Here is a 25,168-nt window from a genome sequence, read left to right on the forward strand (position 1 = left end):
GCTGGCTTTTGGCAAGCATTTCCAGTTTGGCGATGCATCCTGGCGTATTGGACCAAGTTGTACCGAAAGAGCAAAGCTTCGAAGACAAAGAATACGCTGGAATATTCCACTTCAGGTATGTTCTTTTACAGTAAGGGGCGCAATTCAATTTTAATACCTCATTTGAAACCATGTTGATTCCCTTGGTTAAAAAAGTGTCAATTGACCGTGGTAATTGCCTTTTGAGGTACGAAAAGCGTAGATTTTCAAGGAATATGAACAGTGAAGTCTCAGATGTTGATGTTATACATTGCAGTTATCGATCAACTATATAACGCGCAATTCAACTAATATATTAGACTTTCAAAAAGTTATCAATCGCCAAAGCTTCTGCTTACAATAGCCCAAACATGCAAAAGCATGCAGATAAAATGAATTATGCTTTTCTTCAACATATTTCACGTTCTACATTCCGATTCGTCCTGTTCATTTTGGATACGCGATATTTTTGAACCAATTTCTTTGATGCCAAAGCAAATGTTTCGGCACCTCGAATATTCAGTACGAATTTATTCTTGAAGTATACACGTTCTTAGAGTGTTGAATTAATTCCTTGACGTCTCGCGGGTTAATTTCACGGGATCCGCTCCGATTAATCCGAGTATCGACTTGGGAATTAATCGACATTCGGCGGCAATTTTATCATTATGCTCTAGATTTTGGCAGTACGGAAGGTGGATCGACGTCGTGATAGACGATTTTCTACCTACGCAATACGGAAAAATGGTGTCTTCACATTCGTCTACGGCAAACGAGTTCTGGAGTCCTCTACTCGTCAAGGCTTACGCCAAACTCTACGGTTCCTGGAATGTTATTTCAGGGGGTCGTGCTTCAGAAGCTATGCAAGATTTCACTGGAGGTATAATCCGCATGTATAAGGCAGAGGAATCGTTGGACTTGTTCGACATTTTACTGAAAGATCACCAAAGGAAATCGCTCATGAGCTGCGTCATGGTGAGTGATTAGTTGATTACCGAGTTCAACGAATCTCCTAACGTTGAAATATTCTAACGTGACATTGATTTTTATCAAACATTTACACCTTTCAATTGGTGATGAAGATCCGTTTGCCTTAGACTATAATATTACATCATTCATGTCCCATCACATTCGTCGTCAACTTTTGCAGAAAGAGACATTTAAAAGATTTGGAATATTTTGTCGCCACGCGTACAGTATCACAAAAGTCTGTGAATTCGATAATTTCCGGCTGTTGGGACTGAGAAACACGTGTGGTTATGAAAAAGAATGGACTGGAGCGTGGAGCGACAAGTGAGAATATTTTGAATAAGAATTCCAATAAAATAGACAATAAAGTATGGAGCAATTGAAAATTCTCCAGGGCATTGAGATTTTGCAGCAATCCGTTATGTGTTGAATAAACTGTAGCAAAAAAAATTAGGCATTTATTTCGCAACAGTTCACTAAAATGGAAGTGCATTCCTGAGTCCAAGAAAAAAGAGCTGAGCTTGCAGATCGACGATGACGGTGAGTTCTGGATGTCGTACGAAGATTTCCAAGCTTTTTTTAGGGACATTGAAGTCTGCTATCTGAACCCTTTTTCTTCGACGGATACGAATAGTAAGAAGAAATGGCAAACGTATGCGTTTGAAGGCAAATGGGTGCGTGGAGTGACTGCTGGCGGAGACGGAACATCCTTGGGTTCGTATTCGTCTCTTGATTGTTAATGATTTTGCCATGAATTGTAGGATTTGTTCATAACAGTTTTGTTATCTGCGTAGGAACGTTTCACCAGAATCCTCAGTATTCTATAACTGTCGATTCTCCAAACGAAAACCGTGACCAGTGTACGGTGATAGTGGCCTTGATGCAAAAGCATCGAAGGGCTAGGAATGAAGAAAGTCTTCCTCTCAACTTTGCCATTTATCCGGTACGTCTTGAGGTATAAAAAATCATGCAAACGCTTGAACGAAAATCTTTCCCAGAATTGTAGCTCTTTCTTGATATTTCTCTACAGTTGGACGGAAATGGTGATATACCGAAACCATTGACAACAGACTATTTTGCTTTCAATTCGCGCGTTGGTGAAGACTCGACCTGGACAACTCAACTTCCACGAGAATTCACTAGTCGCATCGAATTGCCACCTGGATCATACTGCATCGTTCCTTATACCACCAAGCCTCATGACGAAGGAGAATTCTTGCTCAGGGTATTTTGCGATGGACCAGCTTGTATGGCGTAAGTCATTAATACAGTGTATTCTCCCAGAATATGGGTAGCGAGGATACAGCCTTGCGAGTCAACTGAATGTTCGAATTATTATGGTCTCTTTTGATACTGGAAAAATTATTCATACCTATTCAATCCAATGTACCACGTGACATGGATTGTACCACGGAATGTACCACTGGTTTCACAGTTCATTGATATACTTAATCTCTTCAGATGATTCTCCTTTATTGGTAAAAGAGAATCCTAAATTCTAACCGGAATGTGCTTGGATGAGTTTCAACAATAACCCGTCAACTTCCAAACTTCCAGTCAGCTGACTAATTTCCTGTTTCCAAAATCCTGTTTAAATTAGGTTCACCGATTTTATATGATTTCGAATCACTTGCTGCAAAGGATTTTGTAACTGTAGGTAGTCAAATTTAATCCGCGATTAGAAATTTCTGAACACATTGGCATATTTCAATTGAACGAGTGTGCGATCAGCGTGTCCATTTTCTATATTCGTTTAGCCTTCCGGTACGATGTCACGATTATAAATTTCATGTGCTTAACCTTTGCACTGGCACGCGCTTCCACGATTGAAAGTTCGTTTGAAGATGTTGCTTCTCTCTAAGAATATCCACAATGTAAATTCTAAAGCTTAATAACTGGAACACGCTTTGTTCTTACAATTTCTCAACGCTTGCGGTAATTTTCTTGTGATCATTGTATTTGGCGTCATTTTTCCGTTATGCTCATCAGCATGTTGAGATAATTAAACTGTTCTGATCGACTACATCAGTCCAAGTGATTTATGCAAATAAAAATTTCTGGTTTTGGTCTTTATCTTGACCACTGAAACATGTGCTCAGATTATTTGTGTCATTGACTCGTTGAATCATTCTTGAATCATTTTCACTATGAGATACTCGTCAGGGAAAAAGTCTGAAATCGATAAATCATGTTTGCAATCACGGAATTGCCAGAATTTTTTCAAAATAACAAATTTGGAAATTAGCCGAAGGATCGTTCTTCGAATTTCTATAAATTAAGACCCGTGAGGAAATTTTAAGGGTTTCCATAATAGACATTACTCTGAGAATATGCAAAATGAATGCCGAGTATTCAGGGTTCGGCGTTCGTTGATTTGGTGTACAAAACCCGATATTTCACCAAAAATATGGCATAGGTGTGACTGTCAGTTTCATGTTTTTCAAATTGAACAAATATATGTTTTTTTACAGAGTGTACGATGAAGAAATCGGCTTTGGTGAGGAAGGGACAATGGTAAGTACAAGATTCGTCAAGAATCCTTCAGAATAGCCGTGAGCTAGAGATTGTTTCGAACAGTGCGAAATTTGAAAGTGGTTCTTGTTATTCGCGTTGATTTCATTTCGATTATCACGTTTTGTGATCTCTCATCCGGCTGCAATTGAATTGTTTGACTGTGTAACTTTCTCAGGAACTTGACGTAATTCACGTGCGTACTTCACATATAACTGAATCAAAATTCAGTTGGTAAATGACGGCGGTGAATAATTTTCCAGGTAAGTGACCATGGATTGTCCGATGAGGATGCGCAATTATTGTTTGCTGTCTTTAAAAAAGTTTCACAAGGTGAATTGGAAATAAACTGGAAACAGCTGCAGGAAATGTTGCGGAAGGATCCGAGGGAAGGTTGGAATTATAGTTTGAATTTACCCAGTTCAAGTTTCCGAACTATATGAGTGAAGCTTGTTACTAGATAAGTAAAATTTACAGTTTTCAACGAGAATACGTGTCGCAATATGGTGATTTTGATGGATGAACTCGATTCGGGAAAACTTGGGTTTGGAGAGTATAAAGCGTTACGGATGAACATCAAAAAGTGGAAGGTAAGAATTTGTGTCTTCCGGATCATCGCAGTACCTCACGTAGTACTTTGCAGTTTTTTCTTAACGGGGCTGTGACTATTGCGATTGTTTGCAGGATGTGTTCTTCGCGTACGACGCAGATTGCTTAGGCTACCTCAGAACTTCTGAGTTAAAAGGGGCTTTGAATAGCGCCGGATACCGAGTGAATAAACAAGTCTTGATCAAACTCGTACACCGTAACCAAGAAATCCCTGGAAAGATTACCTTTCGCGAATTTGTAATGTGCGCATTAGAACTCAAGACAATGATCGGTGAGTGAGAGGATGAAAAATTTTGAGGAGTGCAGGAGCTCGGCGGTTTATTGAATGATTCTGATTGCAATTGTTGGCCGAAATGTATCTGACCCGGAATATTTTGGAGCACCTAAGATTACCTTTCAACGGCAATCACCAGCACGCAATCTATCGATGGGTTAGATGTGTCGAAGTCATCCTGTCTTCCTGATTTCACGTTATTTTTTTTTTGCTTTCAGAAACATCTCAAAACGTCGCTTAAGTTGCGGTGAAATCCGGGTGCGACGGATGGTCAAACTTTGCGAGAGACGAAACGACGCGGTCTTCCGGACAAAAATATTTCAACACTTTTTACCGAAGTCCAGACCACGTTAATTTCCAACTATCACAAATTTAGTTGCACTGTTGATGATGTTTCACCTGGCACAACCCTTGCTCGATATGTAGTGTATAAGATTTTATTTCCCCAGTCCAAGATTTTCTCGAACTGGTAAACTAGTAACTGTTCAAAGTATATAAGAATTAAATGTAGGTATACTACATTTAAATAAAATTACATCTATGAACCCTACTGAAACCTGAATCCCCAGTACAAATACCTACTTTCCAACACATCAATGCGACGTTGAATGATTTCGATCTCTGAAGTAAAATTGTTTTTGTGCGGATCATCAATTTGTTTCTACGATAAGAAATTGGGTGGGGTACAGAAATGGGAAGGAGCAAGGAATCGACGGGACGAAATACCGAAAGGCAAATTGCCGACAGTCAAAAACGCCGATACACCGTAAATATTCAAAATTGTCATAAGGAAGAATAAAAATTGATAGCGCCACAATGTGTGAAATACCGAAATTTATTACGGAGAAAGCACAAGATTCCGGAAAGCAAAACATCGAATCGCGAAAATACCAAAGAGTCAAAAACTCGACTTTTCAAATGACAGAATCGTGCGGTTTTTGAAAATCTCCGAATCCAAATTCATTATAAACGACTGACCAAAGACTCGAAAGGTCGAAATCCCGAAACCCACGAAAACAGAATGAACGAAATACCGAAACGCTGCAAGACGAAGTGACACGAGTGCGCGGACCGGAATGTAGAATACAATTTAGTGCAACAATGCCTCGAATAAATTGTACGTACAGGAAAAATGATGTGTCGTTTAAATTTTATTAAGGACATGTTACCTATTCCTTGCCTCCTTTTTTTCTTCGATCACTCAGACGATTGTCCAATACCTACAAGGAGTTAAGTTTTCCAAAACTAGCATCGAGTTGACGAATTTTACAAATTCCGAATTCTCACGAGATTCGTTATTTGATCGGTCTTTTGGGACTCTGACCGTTCTGCATTTTGGGGATCGAGATTTCGCTCCTTCTGCACTTTATTTTCCGATTGATAAATTTTTTGGTTTTTTGTCTGTTTCACCCATTAGCCACTCTCAATTTTAAATTTCGGAACTCTCATATTTCCATGTCTTCAGATTCTATGCTTCGTTTATTCGGAATGCCGAGTATTCTGAAAATACTGTTTCGGACAAAAGAGAGTTCGGTTAAATTAACTTTCGGGAAAACGGTTACTTTAGCGGCTGATTTATCGAAAATCTCAATTTCGGTACGCTTATCATTCGTTGTTTTAAAAGTCGTATCTCGGAATTGTCAGGTCTTTCACCGGTCGACTTTTAGTCTTTCGAGAGATTTTATCCCCACCCAATGAAATGTCAGAAAAGATCCAACCGTACTCGACATATCGTGACTTATCGAATTCGTATGTGACCTCGTGCACTGAACTCTTTTGTCGAAATCTTTCACTTCGAAAATAGGCATCAGACACTATTTTCCAATTTAATGTCTCTGAGATGTGATTGAAATGGTGGCGAAACGTCTGAGCAAAGTTTCCGTCGAGTAAAGAGTACGATAGTGCATTATTTTGTGAAACTATTTGGCGACAGCATACATTCGTGTAATTTGCTTACCTCAGCAGAAAAGGACTGCGTACTTTATGTACTAAATTATGTCATCAAAAATTGATTACGATATCTATGAGCACGTAAAAACACAAAAATAAAGTGAACAGACACAATGAGTACATAATGAACGATACATTTGTGCATAGGAGCAGAAAAATGAAGCAATAATGGGAATTATTTATAAATTACAGCTCCAACTGAAAGCGTTTTGTTTATAAAATACAAAGTTCTGACTAAAAATCGCGAAAACTTGGAATAGCGTGATTAATTTCAATAATGGAAGATTTTGAAGGATGTCAATCGAGGTAAAATAGAGAAAAGATTGGACCAAAATTGCGTGTGATCTTTTACTTTGGATTTTACTTGTGTTCAAACCACAAGTTCAATTTCTAACGTTACAGATCTGCTCATTTCGTTTTAAAAAGCATGTAGAAGTAAAGAATTTTTCCGCAACAAAGGTCGAATGAAATATAGCTACGTTAGTTGGCCAGTTCCATATCAAATCACCCAGCGAGGACGGAACATTATAATGATTTGAATAAATGTGAATTATCCTGGCACGGATTTAAGATTAGGGTATCCCTATTTTTTTATCCACCCCAGAAAATTCCGTTTTGACTCTTCAGGTATCGCTAATTTTTTTTTTTGTTGGCGTTATGTCCGTTACGGATTATTGAATGTGTTGCCTCTTGCTCAAAGCAGCCACACCTGAGAAGGCCTCATGGATAAGGTGTTGAATGATGGTTCATTGTTGGTTAAAAGATATTTTATTTAGGAATATGAGAGACGCAATTGGATGTACAGTAGAGACGTTTTTTTTAAGAGAACAGGGTTCTGAGTGATTAAGGAGGCAGAGCGGAAGATGTGCAGAGGAGGTCTGAGAGAAGTAGAGGGGCGAGATAAAAAGTGTGAAGTTACAATTGGGAGATAAAAGTGATAGTCTGGGACTCTGCTGGATGCGACAATGATAAAAGCTCATTTGGTCTGAATATAATAGGTCGAAACAATGTGTATGTTTTTTTTTAACTGCTGTACTTTCCGAGTCGACGGACGGATATTGATGCATTTTCTTCATCCGGCGTGCGTATTTTTCTTGCCTGCGATGAGATTCAAAGCAGAGACATACGTTCAAAGTGTTGGCGAAATGAAATCAAAGCCCGCCATGATCTTTGGCAGCTTCGTATATTTCGTATCCCTTAGCGAATTTTCCTATAGTAGACTTTAGAATTGGGAACATTTCTGGGACATTTCATCCGGGACTGAGCCGTCTCAAAAGTGTTACGAATTTGTCAGTAACATCAAGTTTTTCCATCGACAAGTACCTTTGAATGACTAGTATATTTATGTCGATAATTACCAAATTCGTATAATTGGCGGAGTGTTTATCCACAAGACATAATGCACTGATGCACGCGTCGCTTCGGCTTGCGGGGGAAACGAAGGGTGCGGCATTTTGCGTGAGAAAGTGTTTGCAAATAAGTAAAATAAGCAAGACTGACATAAGAAATATACACTGTGTACGGGGCAGTCTATGCCAACCTAACCCACTGCGACATTTTTGACATGGTTGCAACTTGGCTTATCTTATCTCATCTTCTTGCATTCTGTGCAAAAAGGTTACTTCGTTATTTTTAATTTTTTTTTCCCAAACCATTCATAATACATGAACTTTCAAAAATTTTCTCACGTCCTCCGGATCTCAGATTCTATTCCCACACTCTTAAAGCTACCTCAGACTACGCATGGTCCTCCTATCATCACCTCGTTGCCACGCTTTTCGTACTACATCAGCAGAATGCTCCCTCTACTGCTGAACTGCAAGTAGTCAGTCCCTTGAATCCAGTGGGTTGACACCCAATGCCTTAGTATAGGACCCTTATTCGAGACCACCAAGAACCAAGTAATAGATAATAAGATGAAGTAACCAAGTGTTAGTAGAACTTTTGAGTTTCCCTCACTTTTGCTGGTAACACCATTTTCTCGCAGCGCACTCTCGAGATAGAAACTCAAACGAAATTTCAATGTTTCTTATTATCATAAGGAATGCTACCACTCGTACTGGTCAATTTCCTGTTCAACATTTACTTTTGTTGCTGTGATAATAGTATGTCCAAAGTTCTCAAATGAGAAAGTGAGAGCAGAAACTTGTGTCGACCCGCTGCTTGAATCCTTCATCTCAAGGCGCGTGCAGCTAACTTCACATTTACTGATAATCTTTCCAATATTCACTCCCACCAAGCTCCAGCAAGGCTTTTACCGCTGTTACACTCACTCATCGTTAGATTGCTACGACTTGAAAGTCGGTTCATTTAACAGACGCGTCAAATCTTTTGTGTACACTTTGTGCGCACCTCACTATGTCTCCTCTTATTTTCAGAACTTGCACCCTTCTTGCCGATATAACTTGAGCTTATCAAATGTTGTGCGTAAATTCGTTATGTAATATGAAAACTTTGTTTTTCTGGTAATTTTATTCGATTGAGAAAGTTCGTAAAATTTATCTCCATTTCCATATTGTTCCGCAGAGTTAATCTTTCCATACAAGTAAGGATATCGTAAGCTTATCAGAGGCTGGAAAAGTATTTAGGACTAATTGGAATCACAGGCCGATTTCATAACAAGATTTTTAATCTAGATTTGCAATGTTAATTGGCCATTGGTATCAAAATATAGGCAAAATAATCAAATTACAATACCACCTCGTTATATCGCGGTTTCCGGGGGGTATAAAGGAAGAGAACCGCGACAAAAATAGTTTCCCTACTTCGCCGTAGGTCCTCCCACTGCGCACAAGGTATTCCCGTTATTGCAAATACTTGTTGCGCACGAGTGGCTGGTAGGGGATGTGCTTCGAGGGGAAATACACCAACGGTGATATAACGAGGTGGCACTGTATACATATATATATACTCTCGTATCCGTTGAAAGGGTCGACAATTTCTGGTTGACATTGGGAGGTGCTGCTGCTGTTTGAATCACAGTATAACTTCACTTTCTTACTTCTTTCACGTAAGTATTGGGGTAGCCTTTGAAATCGGAGTAGTTCAATTTTGTTCGATTGTTGAACGAGTACATGCGTTTCATGCTTCTTCAAAAAAGCTTTCAGCTTTCAACCGATTGAGATTATCCGTATTCATGCATCGTTTCTCGCAAACAAAGATACTGCTGACTATTTGCATTTGAGGTTGAAAATTTTCAGGATTTTTACTACGAATTTCAACATCATGCCTAACCCTGTGACTTCCGATACGAGCCTCGAAGAAGTTGACGAAATATTGGATGACGCGTAAGATATCGAATTTTTTTTATGTTCACAAGCATCTTCACTTTTCAAATAATGCTCGCAGTTATAAAACACCACTTGACGTAACTTCATTCGCAGTAACTTAATCGACTTGAACGAAGTGAACTCAACATCCAACCGACGAAATGCGCCGTTGAAATCCTTATGTCCAGGCATTTTCAATTCCGGAGACATCTATCGTCACTACCCTGAGGAAAAAGTTTTCATGGTAAGTTTAATGGACGTTCCATTTATCGAGGCACTCGTAATATAATTTATCGCTTTTGCACGTCGGGATTTACTGTGTTTCCGAAAGTCTGGGGATCTGGTGACGGTATAGAATTCATTGAGTACGACTAAATGAGGGCTGATGATTTTCTAATTTCGGAACAAATACTCTGTTACACCGTTCAACTTTCGTAGCCGTACGATTTGACATTTATCTCAGACATGCGATCATAAGAAATTGTTGTGAGTTCCTTGAACTAGACCAGTTTTTTAACTTCAGTCAATTGGTCGATCATTTTTGAGATCACTCACGGCTTTGTCGATTTGGTCTGAAAATAATGCAGAGCACAACGTTGTTCGTGATTCAAACACTTTTTCAATATGGGTATATCGTACAGGTCAAGCTGTGTTAATCTCGTCGCCTTTGCATTCTTCCCTGAAAAATATATGGCTTTTAGACAAAAATTTGTTTATTGTCTCAGCTGGGAGAAGAAGGATCTGGCCTAACATCGAGAAGAGAGATTCAAGATTTTCATCGAATAAAGCAAGAACATTTAAGTAAAAATGAGTTATTCGTAGACTCAACATTTTCGAAACCACGTTCGGTTCGGATAAGTAAACTGTCGAAAACGTATATTAAAGATATCGAATGGAAACGCCCGAAGGTAGGTAGTGCCCTCATTGGAAAGAAATAATTCTTCGATTGTGATACTATATTACCGTAAGCTTAAGTGTCTCAAAAAATCTCTGAGGCAGTGAAATCTATAAGAACTCTCTGAAAACTATATTTTCGGATCTGCAGTCTTGATATGTTTCTTTCCAGGAATTATCGGATGATCCAAAGTTTTACGTCGAAGGAGGTTCACGATTTGATATAAAACAGGCGCGTTTTGGTGACTGCTGGCTTTTGGCAAGCATTTCCAGTTTGGCGATGCATCTTGACGTATTGAACCAAGTTGTACCGAAAGAGCAAAGCTTTGAAGACAAAGAATACGCTGGAATATTCCACTTCAGGTATGTTCTTTTACAGTAAGCGGCGCGATTCAATTTTAATACCTCATTTGAAACTATATTAATTCCCTTGGTTGAAAAAGTGTCAATTGACCGTGGTAATTGCCTTTCGAGGTACGGAAAGCGTAGATTTTGAACGGATATGAGCTGTGAACTCTCAAATGTTGATGTCATACATTGCAGTTATCGATTAACTATATAACGCGCAATTTAACTAATATATTCGACTTTCGATAACTTATCAATCGCCAAACCTTCTGCTTACAATAGCCCAAACATGCAAAAGCATATAAATAAAATAAACTATGCTTTTCCTCAAGATTTTTCACATTCCACATTCTCATACGTCCTGTTGATTTTGCATACGCGATATTTTTAAACCAATATCTTTGATGCCAAAGCAAATCTTTCGGCACCTCGAATATTCAATACGAATTTATTCTTGAAGTATACACGTTCTTAGAGTGGTGAATTAATTCCTTGACGTCTTGCGGGTTAATTTCACGGGATCCTCTCCGATTAATCCGAGTATCGACTTGGGAATTAATCGACATTCGGCGTCAATTTTATCATTATGCTCTAGATTTTGGCAGTACGGAAGGTGGATCGACGTCATGATAGACGATTTTCTACCTACGAAAGATGGAGAATTGGTGTCTTCACATTCGTCTACGGCAAACGAGTTCTGGAGTCCTCTACTCGTCAAGGCTTACGCCAAACTTTACGGTTCCTGGAATGTTATTGCAGGGGGTCGTGCTTCCGAAGCTATGCAAGATTTCACTGGAGGTATAATCCGCATGTATAAGGCAGACGAATCGTTGGACTTGTTCAACATTTTACTAAAAGATCAGCGACAGAACGCGTTCATGAGCTGCGCCATGGTGAGTGATTAGTTGATTACCGAGTTCAACGAATCTCTTAACGTTGAAATATTCTAATCGTGACATTGATTATCATCGAACATTTACACCTTTCAATTGGTGATGAAGATCCGTTTGCCTTAGACTATAATATTACATCATTCATATCCCATTACATTCGACGTGAACTTTTGCAGCAAGAGACATGTGAAAGCTTTGGAATATTTTGTCGCCACGCGTACAGTATCACAAAAGTCTGTGAATTCGATAATTTCCGGCTGTTGAGACTGAGAAACCCGTGGGGTAACGAACAAGAATGGACTGGCGCGTGGAGCGACAAGTGAGGATATTTTGTATAAGAATTCCAATAAAATAGACAATTAAGTATGCAGCAATTGCAAATTCTTCAGGGCATTGAGATTGTGGAGCAATCCGTTATGTGTCGAATAAACTGTAGCAAACGGCATTTATTTCGCAACAGTTCACCAGAATGGAAGTGCATTCCTGAGTCCAACAAAAAAACGCTGGGTTTGAAGATCGACGATGACGGTGAGTTCTGGATGTCGTTCGAAGATTTCCAAGGTTTTTTTAGGGACATTGAAGTCTGCTATCTGAACCCTGTTTCTTCGACGGATACGAATAGCAAGAAGAAATGGCAAACATATGCGTTTGAAGGCAAATGGGTGCGTGGAGTGACTGCTGGCGGAGACGGAACATCCTTGGGTTCGTATTCGTCTCTTGATTGTTAATGATTTTGCCATGAATTGTAGGATTTGTTCATAACAGTTTTGTTATCTGCGTAGGAACGTTTCACCAGAATCCTCAGTATTTTATAACTGTCGATTCTCCAGGCGAAACCAGTGACCAGTGTACGGTGATAGTGGCCTTGATGCAAAAACATCGAAGGGCTAAGAATGAAGAAAGTCCTTCTCTCAACTTTGCCATTTACCCGGTACGTCTTGAAGTATAAAAAATCATGCAAGCGCTTGAACGAAAATCTTTCGCAGAATTGTAGCTCTTTCTTGATATTTCTCTACAGTTGGATGGAAATGGTGATGTACCGAAACCATTGACAACAGATTATTTCGCTTCCAATTCGCGCGTTGGTGAAGACTCGTCCTGGACAACTCAACTTCCACGAGAATTCACTAGTCGCATCGAATTGTCACCTGGATCATACTGCATCGTTCCTTATACCACCAAGCCTCATGACGAAGGAGAATTCTTGCTCAGGGTATTCTGTGATGTACCAGCTAGTATGGCGTAAGTCATTAATACAGTGTATTCTCCTAGAATATGGGTAGCGAGGATACAGCCTTGAGAGTTAAATGAATGTTCGAATTATTATGGTCTCTTTTGATACTGGAAAAATTATTCATGCCTATTCAATCCAATGTACCACGTAACAGAAATCATTGACAGCCGATCTCGATTCAATATCGATGAGTTTTACAGTTGATCGTTTTACTCAATTGTTTGAGACTGTCCCACTTTTTTGGTGAAGGAATATGCTAGGCTGCGCACTGTGTCACTATCCGTTTATTCTCTTCGTGAATCGAGTTATAAGGCCACGATTTTAACATTTTCCGAACGGTGAGCTGATTAATTTTATGTTTCGGAAATCTGGTTTAAATCAGCCTCACCGATGTTCTATGATTTTGAATCACCTGCAGCAAGTGATTTCTTAACTGTAGATAATCAAATTTAATCCCCAAATCAGATCTTTTCAGACAGATCGGCGTATTCAAATCATACAAGTGAGCGATGAATGTGTCTTCATTATATGTTCGTCTCGCATTCCACCACGAAGTGACGATTACAAATTCTATGTTCTCAACTTTTGAAGTGTCATGCACATCCACGACTGCTCGACTAACTGCATGTATCTTTGTTGAACAGAATGTTATTCAAAATTTGTGTCTCATTTTCTGCCGAACCTGAGCCAATGTATGCCCAACGTAACTTTTCTCGCTAGCCCATCTAACGGTGGATCAACTAACCGAAAAAGTTACACTATTGTAACAAGAAGGTCGAGAAACGTACACCACATACGTATATCAACTAAACTTGTCACACACGAATATTACAAAGTTCGTTTGAAGATGTTGCTTCTCTGTAAAATTATCCACAATGTGAATTTTAAAGCTTAATAACTTGAATACGCACTGTTTTGACATTCTCTAAACGCCTGCGGTAATTATCTTGCAAGAATTTTATTTAGTGTCATTTTTTGTCGTATATACACAGTTGTGATTTATTTGCTTCATTCTTACGTGCGAATTTTGAAAAGCAGGGTTTCACTGCTCCACAAAAATTCTCTTATTCTTATGCTCTTTCGCCCGAATGTACAACATGTAGAAATTGTACGCGTATAAAAAAGATACAAAAACATGATTAACCTATGGATCATTGCACGTATCAAGTACGTATACATATACGTATAATTGACAAATATTCAGATATTGCAGTACAGATCATAACTTTCTGGCAACCTTTTGATCAAATACGCAAACTTTTATAACGTTCGTACAGTAAGATTTTCTATTATTTCCGATAGCTTCAGGTTAGAATTCTCATCTACAGGCAGGCCAGACTCATCTCTTTTTTTCCCTTAAAAAATTCACACTCTATTGGAACATGAGGCAAGCCAATTTTTTAAGCCTAAGCATCGCAATATTTTTTTCCTTCACTCTTTCAGGAGCGTGCAATTCCGTTATTACAACTTCTTGTTTACCGCATCTTTACTCGAGGTCACCATGCTTTTCTTTCCAAGTCTGCACTATATCCTTGAGTGCCTCATGCGCTAATGATTAGCCGTCGGTTGTTAGCTTGAAGTTTTCTACGGTCGTGTTTGTTTTGGTACTAGATCTCTGATTTTTTCAATGATTTTCTTCGTTTTCTCGTCCGTGTTGTCTTCTCTAGCCACAGAATTTGCTCTTTCGGCGGCGTTATCGTGTTTACCTGCGCAGCGCTACGGAGACAACCTCTCTGGACCGTGGCTCAGACGGAACTTTTTTGGTCGCAGTTTTTATGTTGATCACTTCAACATGTGTTCAGATTAATTGTTTCGTTAAATCGTTGAATCATTGTTGATTCCTTTCACGATCAGATACTCAGAAAGAAGGTCGGAAATCGATAAATTTTGTTTGCAATCACGGAATTGCCAGAATTTTTTCAAAATAATAAATTTGAAAATTAGCTGTAGGATCGTTCATCGAATCTGTATGAATGAAAACCCATGAAGAAATTTAAACGGATTCTATAGTGAAAACTACGATCTGAAAATATACAAAATGTATGCCAAATATCCGGGGTTCAGCATTGGTTGCTTTGGTCTACAAAACCCCATACATATCTTCTTAAAAATATGACAGTGGTGTGAGTATAAATTTCGTCTCTTTCAAATAAAACAAATATGTTTATTTTTTCAGAGAGTACGATGAAGAAATCGGCTATGGTGAGGAAGGGACAATGGTAGGTACAAGATTCGTCAAGTATCCTTCAGAATAGCCGTGAGCTAGAGATTGTTTCGAACAGTGAGGAATTTGAAAGTGGTTCTTGTTATTCGCGTTGATTTCATTTCGATTATCACGTTTTGTGATTTCTCATCCGGCTGCAATTGAATTGTTTGACTGTGTAACTTTCACAGGACTTGACGTAATTCACGTGCGTACTTCACATATTCCTGAATTAAAATTCAGTTGGTAAATGACGGCGGTGAATAATTTTCCAGGTACGTGACCATGGATTGTCCGACGAGGGTGAGAAATCATTGTCTGGTGTCTTTAAAAAAGTCTCACAAGGTAAATTGGAAATAAACTGGAAACAGCTGCAGAAAATGTTGCGGAAGGATCCGAGGGAAGGTTGGAATTATAGTTTAGGTATGGAATTAGAATTTACCCAGTTCAAGTTTCCGAACTATATGAGTGAAGCTTGTTACTAGATAAGTAAAATTTACAGATTTCAACGAGAATACGTGTCGCAATATGGTGATTTTGATGGTTGAACTTTATACGGGAAAATTTGGATTTGAAGAGTATAAAGCGTTACGGATGAACATCAAAAAGTGGAAGGTAAGAATTTGTGTCTTCCGGATCATCGCAGTACCTCACGTAGTACTTTGCAGTTTTTTCGTAACGGGGCTGTAACTATTGCGATTGTTTGCAGGATGTGTTCAACGCGTACGACGCAGATGGCTTAGGCTACCTTAGAACTTCTGAGTTAAAAGGGGCTTTGAATAGCGCCGGATACAAAGTGAATAAACGAGTCTCGATCGAACTTGTACATCGTAACCAAGAAAACCCTGGAAAGATTACCTTTTGCGAATTTGTAATATGCGCATTAGAACTCAAGACAATGATCGGTGAGTGAGAGGATGAAAAATTCTGAGGAGTGCAGGAGCTCGGCGGTTTATTGAATGATTCTGATTGCAATTGTTGGCCGAAATGTATCTGACCCTGAAGGTTTTGGAGCACCTAAGATTACCTTTCAACGGCAATCACCAGCACGCAATCTATCAATGGGTTGGATGTGTTGAAGTCATCCTGTCTTCCTGATTTCACATTATTTTTATCTTTGCTTCCAGAAAAATTTCAGAAGGTCACTTAAGTCACGGTGAAATCTGGGTGCAACGGATGGTCAACCTTTGCGAGAGACGAAACGACTCGGTCTTCCGGACAAACATCTTTCAACATCTTCTTACCGAAGTAAAGACCAAGTTAAATTCCAATTATCACAAATTTAGTTGCACCGTTGATAATGTTTCACCTGGCACAACCCTTGCTCGATGTGTAATGTATAAGGTTTTGTGTTCTCAGTTTAAGATTTTTCCGAACAGGTAAACTAATCACCGTTTAAACTATATACGAATTGAATATATACGACATTTAAATAAAATTACATGTATGAACCCTACTAAAATCCTAATGTCTAGTACAAATACGTACTTTCCAACACGCCAATGAGATGTTAAACAATTTCAAGCCCTGAAGCAAAATTGTTTTTGTCTGGATCTTTAATTCGTCGCTAAGATAAGAAATTGTCAGAATAGAAATAATTGTACTCGAGATGTCGTGACTTTCCGAATTCGAATGTAAACTCGTGCACTGAACTTTTTTGAAAAACTTCGACGTCTCGGCTAAATTTTTGTGGACTCTCTGGAAGTCTTAATATCTACAGGATACGATCGTAGCTTTCTCAGACGAGTGAAAGAGCGCGAGTTCAATATATGACTTTGTCAGTAGTACGGAAGCGTATCGAAATTTAGGTGGGATATAAAGGTTGAAGTTGATTTCCAACTACATGGAGAAAATTACTATCAGCATTATCCGATGGTATTTTTTGCATTTTAAAGTAGGTTCACGGCGTAGTCCTTTGCCTCATCGTGTCATTCGATGTGGCAGAAATTCATCGGGTAAGCTCGTAAGGAAATTGGCAAGTTGACTCACGATATAAACTTTGCGTTTGAAATACAAAACCGCATGCGCAGAAGGATATATATTTTCCTTACTTTAGAAACTTCATATACTATTTTCTGGTGTTACATTTTATGCACAATTCAATACCTCCTTCGTTTTAGAAACTTGCTCCCTGCGTACGGCAATATTTGAGCTCATCAAATTTGATGTGTGAATTCGTTTGTTGGTAAGAGAATTTTGTTTCTCTGGAAATTAAAAAAAAAAAAAGTTTCGATTGCAGTGTTTCGTAACGTTTATCTCCATTTCCATAATGTTCCACAGAGTTAATGTTTCCGTACAAGTAAAGATATCGTAAGCTTATGAGGGCTTGGACAAAATTTTTGAACTAATTAAAACCACCTGCGGATTTCTTGACAAGTTTTATTATTTGAATTAAAGTTGCTGATTTGCCTTGGTATAAAAATAATCGTAAAGTAATTAAATTGTTCTTTTCGTATTCCCACATTCAGATAAGCCAATTAACCAGTGATTGCAATGTTTGCTTTGTGTAGGGTTGGATCCGTTAGAACGTTTGCCAATTTCTGTTTCACATTGCGAGGTGTTGCTGCTGTTCGCATCACAGTATAACTTTGCGATCTTAGTTTTTCAATGTAAGTATTGGGGTGGTCCTTGAAATAGGTGTAGTCGAATTTTGTTCGAGTGTGTAACCAGTATATGAACTTTATATTTACTCGAACCAGCCTTCAGTTTTCAACCGATTCAAATTATTTGTATTCATGCATCGTTTCTTGACTACGAATTTCAACATCATCCCTTACCCTGTGCCTTCCGATACGAGGTTCGAAAAAATTGAGAAAAAATAGCACGACGTGTAAGATATCGACTTTTTTTTACGTCCTTAAACAATTTCACTTTCTGAAAAATGCTCGAAATGATGAAACATCACTTGACGTAACTTCTTTCGCAGTAACTTGAACGTATCGAACGAAGTAAACACAACATCCAGCCCATGCAATGGGCCGTTGAACTTTCTCCGAGGAAGCATTTCTGGTTTCAGAGACATCTATCGTCACTACCATGAGGACAAAATTTTCAAACTAACTTCAGTGGACGTTCCATTAATCACGACACTCGGAACATAAATATCGCTTTTACACGTCTCTCGCTAAAAATTCTGGCTGTCAACTCGACCGTCGGGAATTTACTGTGGTTCCGAAAGTCTGGCAATCTTGTACCGATATAGAATTCATTGAGTTCGAGTGAGCGAGAGCTCATAATTTCTTAACATCGATACCGGTCAACTTTCGTAGCAATACGATTTCAAATTTTCTCAGGCATGCGATGATAAGAAACTCATGTGAGTTTCTTGAACTAGACCAATCTTTTAACTTAATTTAAACTAGAAAAACTATCGCTAGCGATCGCCAGAACTAGAGTGATCTCAAAATCAACAACCTGCAACACACGTCTCGTTGCGCTCCGCGTGTCCTACGTCACGTGATGGGCGCAAACATATCTGACAAGTGATTTGACACCGATTTCGTAGATTGCGCAACTCGACGCGCACCTGCTGGAGCATCGCGACGCAGAACTTGACGCTAGATCGCAATTTCGTCTTTCGCGCAGCTTTACGATGATTGGACGATGAGCTGGGTGATGATACCTCGTCGTTAGTCGGTCCCCCCTACATCCTCGAAATCCTTATGAACAAAGTTCTGGCGCTCTTTTACAAATAATCGGCTGATCGATAACGCAAAATCTCTATTTTTAGTTCTGCCTAGGATTCAAGGAGCCGCCTGTAACGGGCGTCAAAAATGCCACGTTACAGTATATAACAAGCAATTCACCTTGTATGTTGGACTTTCAAAAAATTGTCAATCGCTAAAGTGTCTGCTTATAACACCCAAACATGCAAGAGCATACTGATGAATCAGAGTATGCTTTTCCTCAAGATTTTTCATCCTTCATGATCTCCTACGACCCGTTGATTTCAGCCATGTGATTTTTTGAAATTAATTTTATTTCGAACGAGAATTTTCGAATTTTATTGAGATGTATCGATACCTTCATTATTGACCTACTTAAAATCTATTCCATACAGTTTACGCTAATTACTCTCCGTGACGTATGAAAATGTATCTGGATGGTTCATGAATGTTGGTGGGAGCTACAATTACACTCGTACCGCATACTGCCATTTTGTAATTTTTTAGAAACGTTGTCACGAACGAATGTTGTTAATTCATCGTATTAATGTAACTCGTCACGTTACAAAAACCATTAATCCTGCGGCTCTGCTTCTGCGTTTATCAAAAGATCTTGGGAGATATCATTGGATACCCTAATATTGCCGCGTATCTACTCGGCCGTTTCATTAATCATAACTGACTGATTTCCAAGGTGTTTAGTTGGTTATCAAGGTAATCAAGGTAATGAAAAATTACTTTACCCATAAGGTTCACATTTCGTACCTACTTTAGTGTACATCTGGCATCTGGCTGAATATACAGCAAATAAATATCTTCGCTTTTACCAGAGCGCTATGTTTTTCTCAGCGTCAAAAACTCTCATTGACGTGATGGGACTGCTCGATTATCTAAACTGGTTTATAGGCCTCGCAGCTCTCCAGCAGCCAAATTTAACCAGATTTATGAGGTTATTTACGAGTTCTTACACCATTACTTTTACAATCGGAATCTGGATCATGACTTACTTCGCATGGGATTCGATCACAGAAGCTTCACATTTCCACGGTGCTTCAGCCACCGTTCTTGTCATGTATAAAACGATCACGTACATTAACTCTTGTGTCACCATCGTTTCCCCATTTTCGGTTTGGCTACGAAGAAAGGTAATCATTACAAGCATGACACTACACATTTTATCTCATATGCAGTCATGGATTCATAACCCGTTGTCCCTTGGTTTTCGTCGCCTCTCAAGATTGACAAAGTCATATCTTTGGGGTCAAGCGATGGTTACGGCTTGGAATTAACCACTTGCGAAAGTTTTATACGCACCTATCATAACTAACACTTTTGATAATTATGTGCCGCAGGCGTTGGCTGACTGTTTACAACAAATGACGACCTTGGAACACGTATTTCACCATTCCGTTGGAATCAAAAGGAATTTCAAATCCATGTATATTCGTCTAGCCAGTGTAGTTTTCCTCATTGTTTCAGTAACCGGATGTGTAACAATATACGACTTCACACAGGTGCCGAAAGAGAGCGTATCTCTCATGAACATTTTCAGTGTCACAATTTTGATACATTATCCGTTGATTGTCACACTTCTGCTGGACTTGAACTTCTGCGTCAGGGCAGGGTAAGTGCGGTAAATCTGCAGGGTTTGAAAGAAGTTTTATAAGATTTTGATAGTGACCTAAGGGGTCAGAATAGTTGGTAACTACAGTATGTAGTTTTTATCATATCATAACTCGGAATCGGAGATACCAGATTTTGGTCTGTTTTTCCAAGAAGTCTTTTTCATTCCATTTATTGTAATCGATGCATCGGTCTTATTATTGAAAGACTCCGTAGTAAGATGTTTTTGAGGACTTGAGAAGTCTCTCAAGTGAGTTCTTTAACTGTAAAAACATGTTTCCACGTTATTGATCAACAACATATCCTGTGCAGATACCTTCGAAGGAAATTTCGAGATTTGAATCGAATTTTGCCAAGATTGGCAGAAAACCTTTTCACGTCTTGTTGCAACAAGAAACGTAAAATTAAAGGAGCAAAGATGGTGCATAAAATTGATAGAGCGGAAACCGCACACTCTACTAGGGACGTTTCAGACTTGTTGAGTGAAATTCGGTGAGTAAAAGTAGTGATAGTTCACGACATATATTTTATTCATATTTACTTTGATAACTTCGTATACAAGGTTTTATATTCAGAGGATCGTCGCATGCGCAATTACCTAAGCTCGCAAGTAGGCATCATTATTATCATTGCAAATTTTAAAAATTTTCTCTTCGTTACTCCCAGCGAAACGAGCAGTTTCTGTATAGCCAATAATGCGCACATTTCTTGATTACATATAAAAAATAATAAAGGGGCAAAACAAATTATCGTGGTTTATCGTAAAGTCATCGAATCCAGGAAAGCTTACTCGGAACTCTGCAAGCTGACTCGAACGGTAAACTATGCCTTTGGAATACAAAATCTATTGTCCATGGGAATATCCTTCGTCGTAGTTACTGGAATGCTATACACTATTTGCCGTGCTCTGTCATTGGGAGGTCTTACCTATGCCACCGTCCGGAACATAATTTCGGCGACCCTTTGGAGTGGAATATACATCCTCAAGATTTTGGTGATCAGTCATATTTGCTGGCGGACTGGCAATGAGGTATACCGAGGTGTTCAAATTATGTGGAATTATATCCGTTGAAAGAGGCTGACAATGAGTAATTGGATTTAAAAGACAACTGTGAGGTAAATTGATTTGTTGACAGTGTTCGTGAAAACCTTCAATTGTAATCGACTACGATTTTATAAAACCAGAAAAAAATCTTAAATTATCTCGAAATCGCTAATTCTACTATATTATAGTGGAGTGTATGAATTCAAATAACCTGGTAAAAAAAATAATGACAAAACGTGTTTCTGACAAATTTGCCAATAGTCTCGGTCTCTGGCAACTTATAAAAATGTCATGATATTCAAAAAGCATGACATTGTTTTTTCAGGCACGACGAACCGGGAAGTTGATCTACGACCTTCTGGAATCCAGAGTCGATAAGAATCTTCAAAATGAGGTACAGACAACCACCGAATGTAAATGCTATTTAGAAATGTTGTCGTTTGATTTGTCTTCACTTTCTGGATATTTGTGTTTCGGAACGAATAAAAATGTAAAGAGTTTAATTCACGTGGAACCCTTAGGTCCGACCGAAAATTCCCGATAGTGACAAAGATTTTGAAATCAGATGATTGCGAATGAAAAACTGTGAATTATGATTTTCAAACACGGGAAATTCTTAAATCGGCTAAAGTTGTTGGGCTAGCTTTTTGTTTTCAAGCGGTATCCTTGACTCTGGATATTTATATGCTCAGATATATTGGGTAGTCCAAATGAACGGAAACAAGGTTTGAGCTTGACTTCCATCGAATTAATCACCGATTTATTTCCTACTTCCACTCAACCAAATGTATGTTTTTAAATATTTCCAGAATTTTTCAAACTGCCGTTCAGGAGTAGGTATTTTGAATCTCATTTTTCAGAACTAAGAAACGGTGCATTGTAAAAGAATGGTTTTTTTTCTGAATTAGTCTAAGATAATTATTTTCACAATATTCTGAAAATCCTAAGTCTTCGTTTTCAACGAAAAAATTAGCAAAATTAATTTCCTCAAAAACCGCATTCTCGAAAAATTTTAAAAAGTTCGCGAATTTTCTTTGACTAAGAAGATTTTTTTTTACATTTGATGTAAAATGGGCTCGGCTGTCGTGTGGGAGGTACGCTTCTTTTTGCACATCAATGTGCGTGTTATTCGTTTGTAATATTTGACCGCAACTTTTCTTCAATCCATTTTTCATCCTAACCCAACCTAACCTAAGCTAAACTAACCTAAACGGCAGGTGTGAAGAATCTGGAAAAAATTATAAAATGTATATTTGATGGAGTAGAACTGGGAAACAAATCGGCGACCAATTCGCTGGGGGCCGGGGTCAAGCTTTGTTCATGTTTGTTTGGACTACCTGTCTACCTCATCCACAACTACTGTTATCTGTATCCACAGATTGAAGCATTCTCAGTACAGATTATTCAGCATCCCATAGAGTTCAATGCTCATGGATTCTTCACTCTAGACTTCACCCTTGTTCAAAGTGTGAGTATCATTACTGTGTATAATTAACCAATCAGAAACGGTGAAATTCAGCAAACTGGGTGTCCAACTACGCATGCGCACAATAATTGAAGTATATTGGTCGGTGGGATTGTGACGCGGCCACATTTTCGTCTCACAGACAGGGGTGCCAATTTGTTCGAAACGGGGTATGAGACACGAAACTCTCCTGTGTCAAGTGATGAATTGAAATGATGTTGTTATAACGATCCTTATCGCAAAAAAATTTCTAAACAACGCCTGAAAATTAGCCTACTAATGTGGTTTCCCCCCTCAAGTCAAAGGATCAATGAAATTAAAATGGGGCAGAATGAAACTGGTCCGACTAGCACTTCATGGGAATGTAGTCACGTTCAAAACTTCAACGATGCATGTGACTGACTTCACTCCAATAGGTACACGTAAGAAAAACCAGCAGACATAGCAGAATGAACGTCTTGGGCATTCTTATATTGAATTCATGTTCAGTGGAGTGTATACTTCATCCTTACCCAGCACACCTCACGGTTGCCACTGAATTTGAAGGTATTTTATTAAATGGCTAATCATTTTATTCACAGATGATTGCATCCGTATCAACGTATCTGGTGATCCTTCTGCAATTGAGTCCTTCCAATGGTCAAATCTAAATCCAAGGAACATTTCTACCATAGTATATACTTGTAGATGACCTACCAGCCTACCAGCAACATCTAGCTTCGTTTAATTTTACCGGTAGATACACAGCTGGCTAAATTTGCATGTATTAAATTTTTCAAAATAAAGGAAGATTAAGATTGTTGAATCCAAAATTTTTTCTACATTCAGTCGTTATTTTTGTGTAAAAGATAATAATGGATTCTTACATAAACACAGAATATGAAACATGACAACAATAGTATTTATTTTTCCATTAAATACCACAGGTTATCAATGATAATAAGAGTAATCGAATATAATTACAATTCTTTCCATAAGAAATACCGATTGATCGTTCCGAAATTGATCCAATTTCATAGTTATTCCAAGTTATTTACCGAGGACACTGTCAAATATATCGTATTATAATTTTTTCTGATAAGTTCATGTTTCAAGTAATTCTCTGATTGATAGATTGTTGAGAAATTCAGTATTTCACTTGTGAATCAGTACTCTGATTCTACTTTTACACCATGTAAAAATTTCTTCCCATTACTACCACATTTTTTTAGTTATCAGAAGGGAACTAATGCAAAAAAAAAAAAAACTTGTCTGATGGACCCAATATGGTCGAAGTATAGGGCCATTTTTGCGGTGCATTCATTCAAATCTTGAGTACCCCTAACTGATCCACCAACGAACAGTTACGAATGCAACAGGACGAAAAAATCATAGAAGCAATAAAAAATAGGCATATTTGCGCATTAAGTCGTAGAAGCTACGAGCAAAGAATTATGCAGAGATATTTAACAACGATACAGAAACTGAAATCTGTCCTCACTGGACTACGAAACAATAAATGAAGTCATATTTTTGTCAAAGTAATTCCGTTTTATGAATTTACCCGCTACACCGTATGATTTCTTTTGCAAAAGTTTCATACGCCATATTGGTTATAATCAGCGTACCTGGTCCACTTTTTTGAAAATCTGCTGATACGTTACTCCTAGTTTACAGGTTGACTGTAATTCAAATGACGTACGTACATTTCATCATTTTTTCAGGTTCAATTTGTTTTGAAGGACTTGCTGATGGTTAAAATATGAAATTCAAACAAAATTGATACGATTATTGCGGCATACATTCGCTGATCCCTTAATTACTGCCGTTGGCGATCAGTGGCTCATTTGGATGAGGATTACAAGATATGTCGTTATCGAGCTAATTACCTGTGAAGGAAGAGGCATTTGGTCAATCAATTCTGAAATCCGTACAGTATTTGGTAGCGCTACAAGTTTATCGTTACTAAAGTAATACCTTATACTCACGCTTTGAACAGCTGTGTAATCCATGGCGAAGAAGCCACAGGCATCAAATTTCACGGGGTTCTGAATTATCTGTACGGAAAATTCATGGATCTATGTGGAAGAAGAGAAAATTGATACCCACAGATTTTTCAAAAATTTCAACATGCTACTTCCCTGACATAATGAATTTTGCCAATGACGTGAAATTTTATTTCCCAATTGAAATGTTAGAATTTTTCCCGTAACCCATAA

At 38.4% G+C, this 25,168-nt stretch overlaps 2 protein-coding genes across 3 annotated transcripts in view; both read left to right on the forward strand.

Moving 5' to 3' along the window:
• Positions 1–16,887, forward strand: part of LOC124186482 (calpain-A-like) — a 29,399-nt gene extending 12,512 nt beyond the window's left edge. Inside the window, exons 2-15 of one of the 2 annotated variants that reach the window (XM_046578235.1) lie at positions 9,532–9,618; positions 9,715–9,844; positions 10,326–10,508; positions 10,667–10,857; positions 11,438–11,735; positions 11,912–12,054; positions 12,196–12,437; positions 12,518–12,666; positions 12,754–12,977; positions 15,146–15,188; positions 15,448–15,577; positions 15,675–15,787; positions 15,882–16,077; positions 16,300–16,887. In XM_046578235.1, the coding sequence (XP_046434191.1) occupies positions 9,557–9,618; positions 9,715–9,844; positions 10,326–10,508; positions 10,667–10,857; positions 11,438–11,735; positions 11,912–12,054; positions 12,196–12,437; positions 12,518–12,666; positions 12,754–12,977; positions 15,146–15,188; positions 15,448–15,577; positions 15,675–15,787; positions 15,882–16,077; positions 16,300–16,322 (2,127 nt within the window). In that variant the 5' untranslated portion in view covers positions 9,532–9,556 and the 3' untranslated portion in view covers positions 16,323–16,887. Of the gene's footprint in view, positions 1–2,017; positions 2,242–3,458; positions 3,502–3,761; positions 3,892–3,975; positions 4,089–9,531; positions 9,619–9,714; positions 9,845–10,325; positions 10,509–10,666; positions 10,858–11,437; positions 11,736–11,911; positions 12,055–12,195; positions 12,438–12,517; positions 12,667–12,753; positions 12,978–15,145; positions 15,189–15,447; positions 15,578–15,674; positions 15,788–15,881; positions 16,078–16,299 lie in introns of both variants that reach the window. The other variant, XM_046578234.1, reaches the window with a different exon arrangement.
• A 2,948-nt stretch (positions 16,888–19,835) lies between these two features.
• Positions 19,836–23,620, forward strand: LOC124187055 (gustatory and pheromone receptor 32a-like). The gene is made up of 7 exons (XM_046579302.1): positions 19,836–19,982; positions 20,190–20,461; positions 20,773–20,952; positions 21,241–21,490; positions 21,831–21,899; positions 22,884–22,973; positions 23,552–23,620. The coding sequence occupies exons 1-7, from the start codon at positions 19,836–19,838 to the stop codon at positions 23,618–23,620; spliced, it is 1,077 nt and encodes a 358-aa protein (XP_046435258.1).
• The last annotated feature ends 1,548 nt before the right edge of the window (positions 23,621–25,168 follow it).

Source organism: Neodiprion fabricii, chromosome 7 (assembly GCF_021155785.1).
Source record: "Neodiprion fabricii isolate iyNeoFabr1 chromosome 7, iyNeoFabr1.1, whole genome shotgun sequence".
In the NCBI taxonomy this organism is placed as follows: Eukaryota; Metazoa; Arthropoda; class Insecta; order Hymenoptera; family Diprionidae; genus Neodiprion; species Neodiprion fabricii.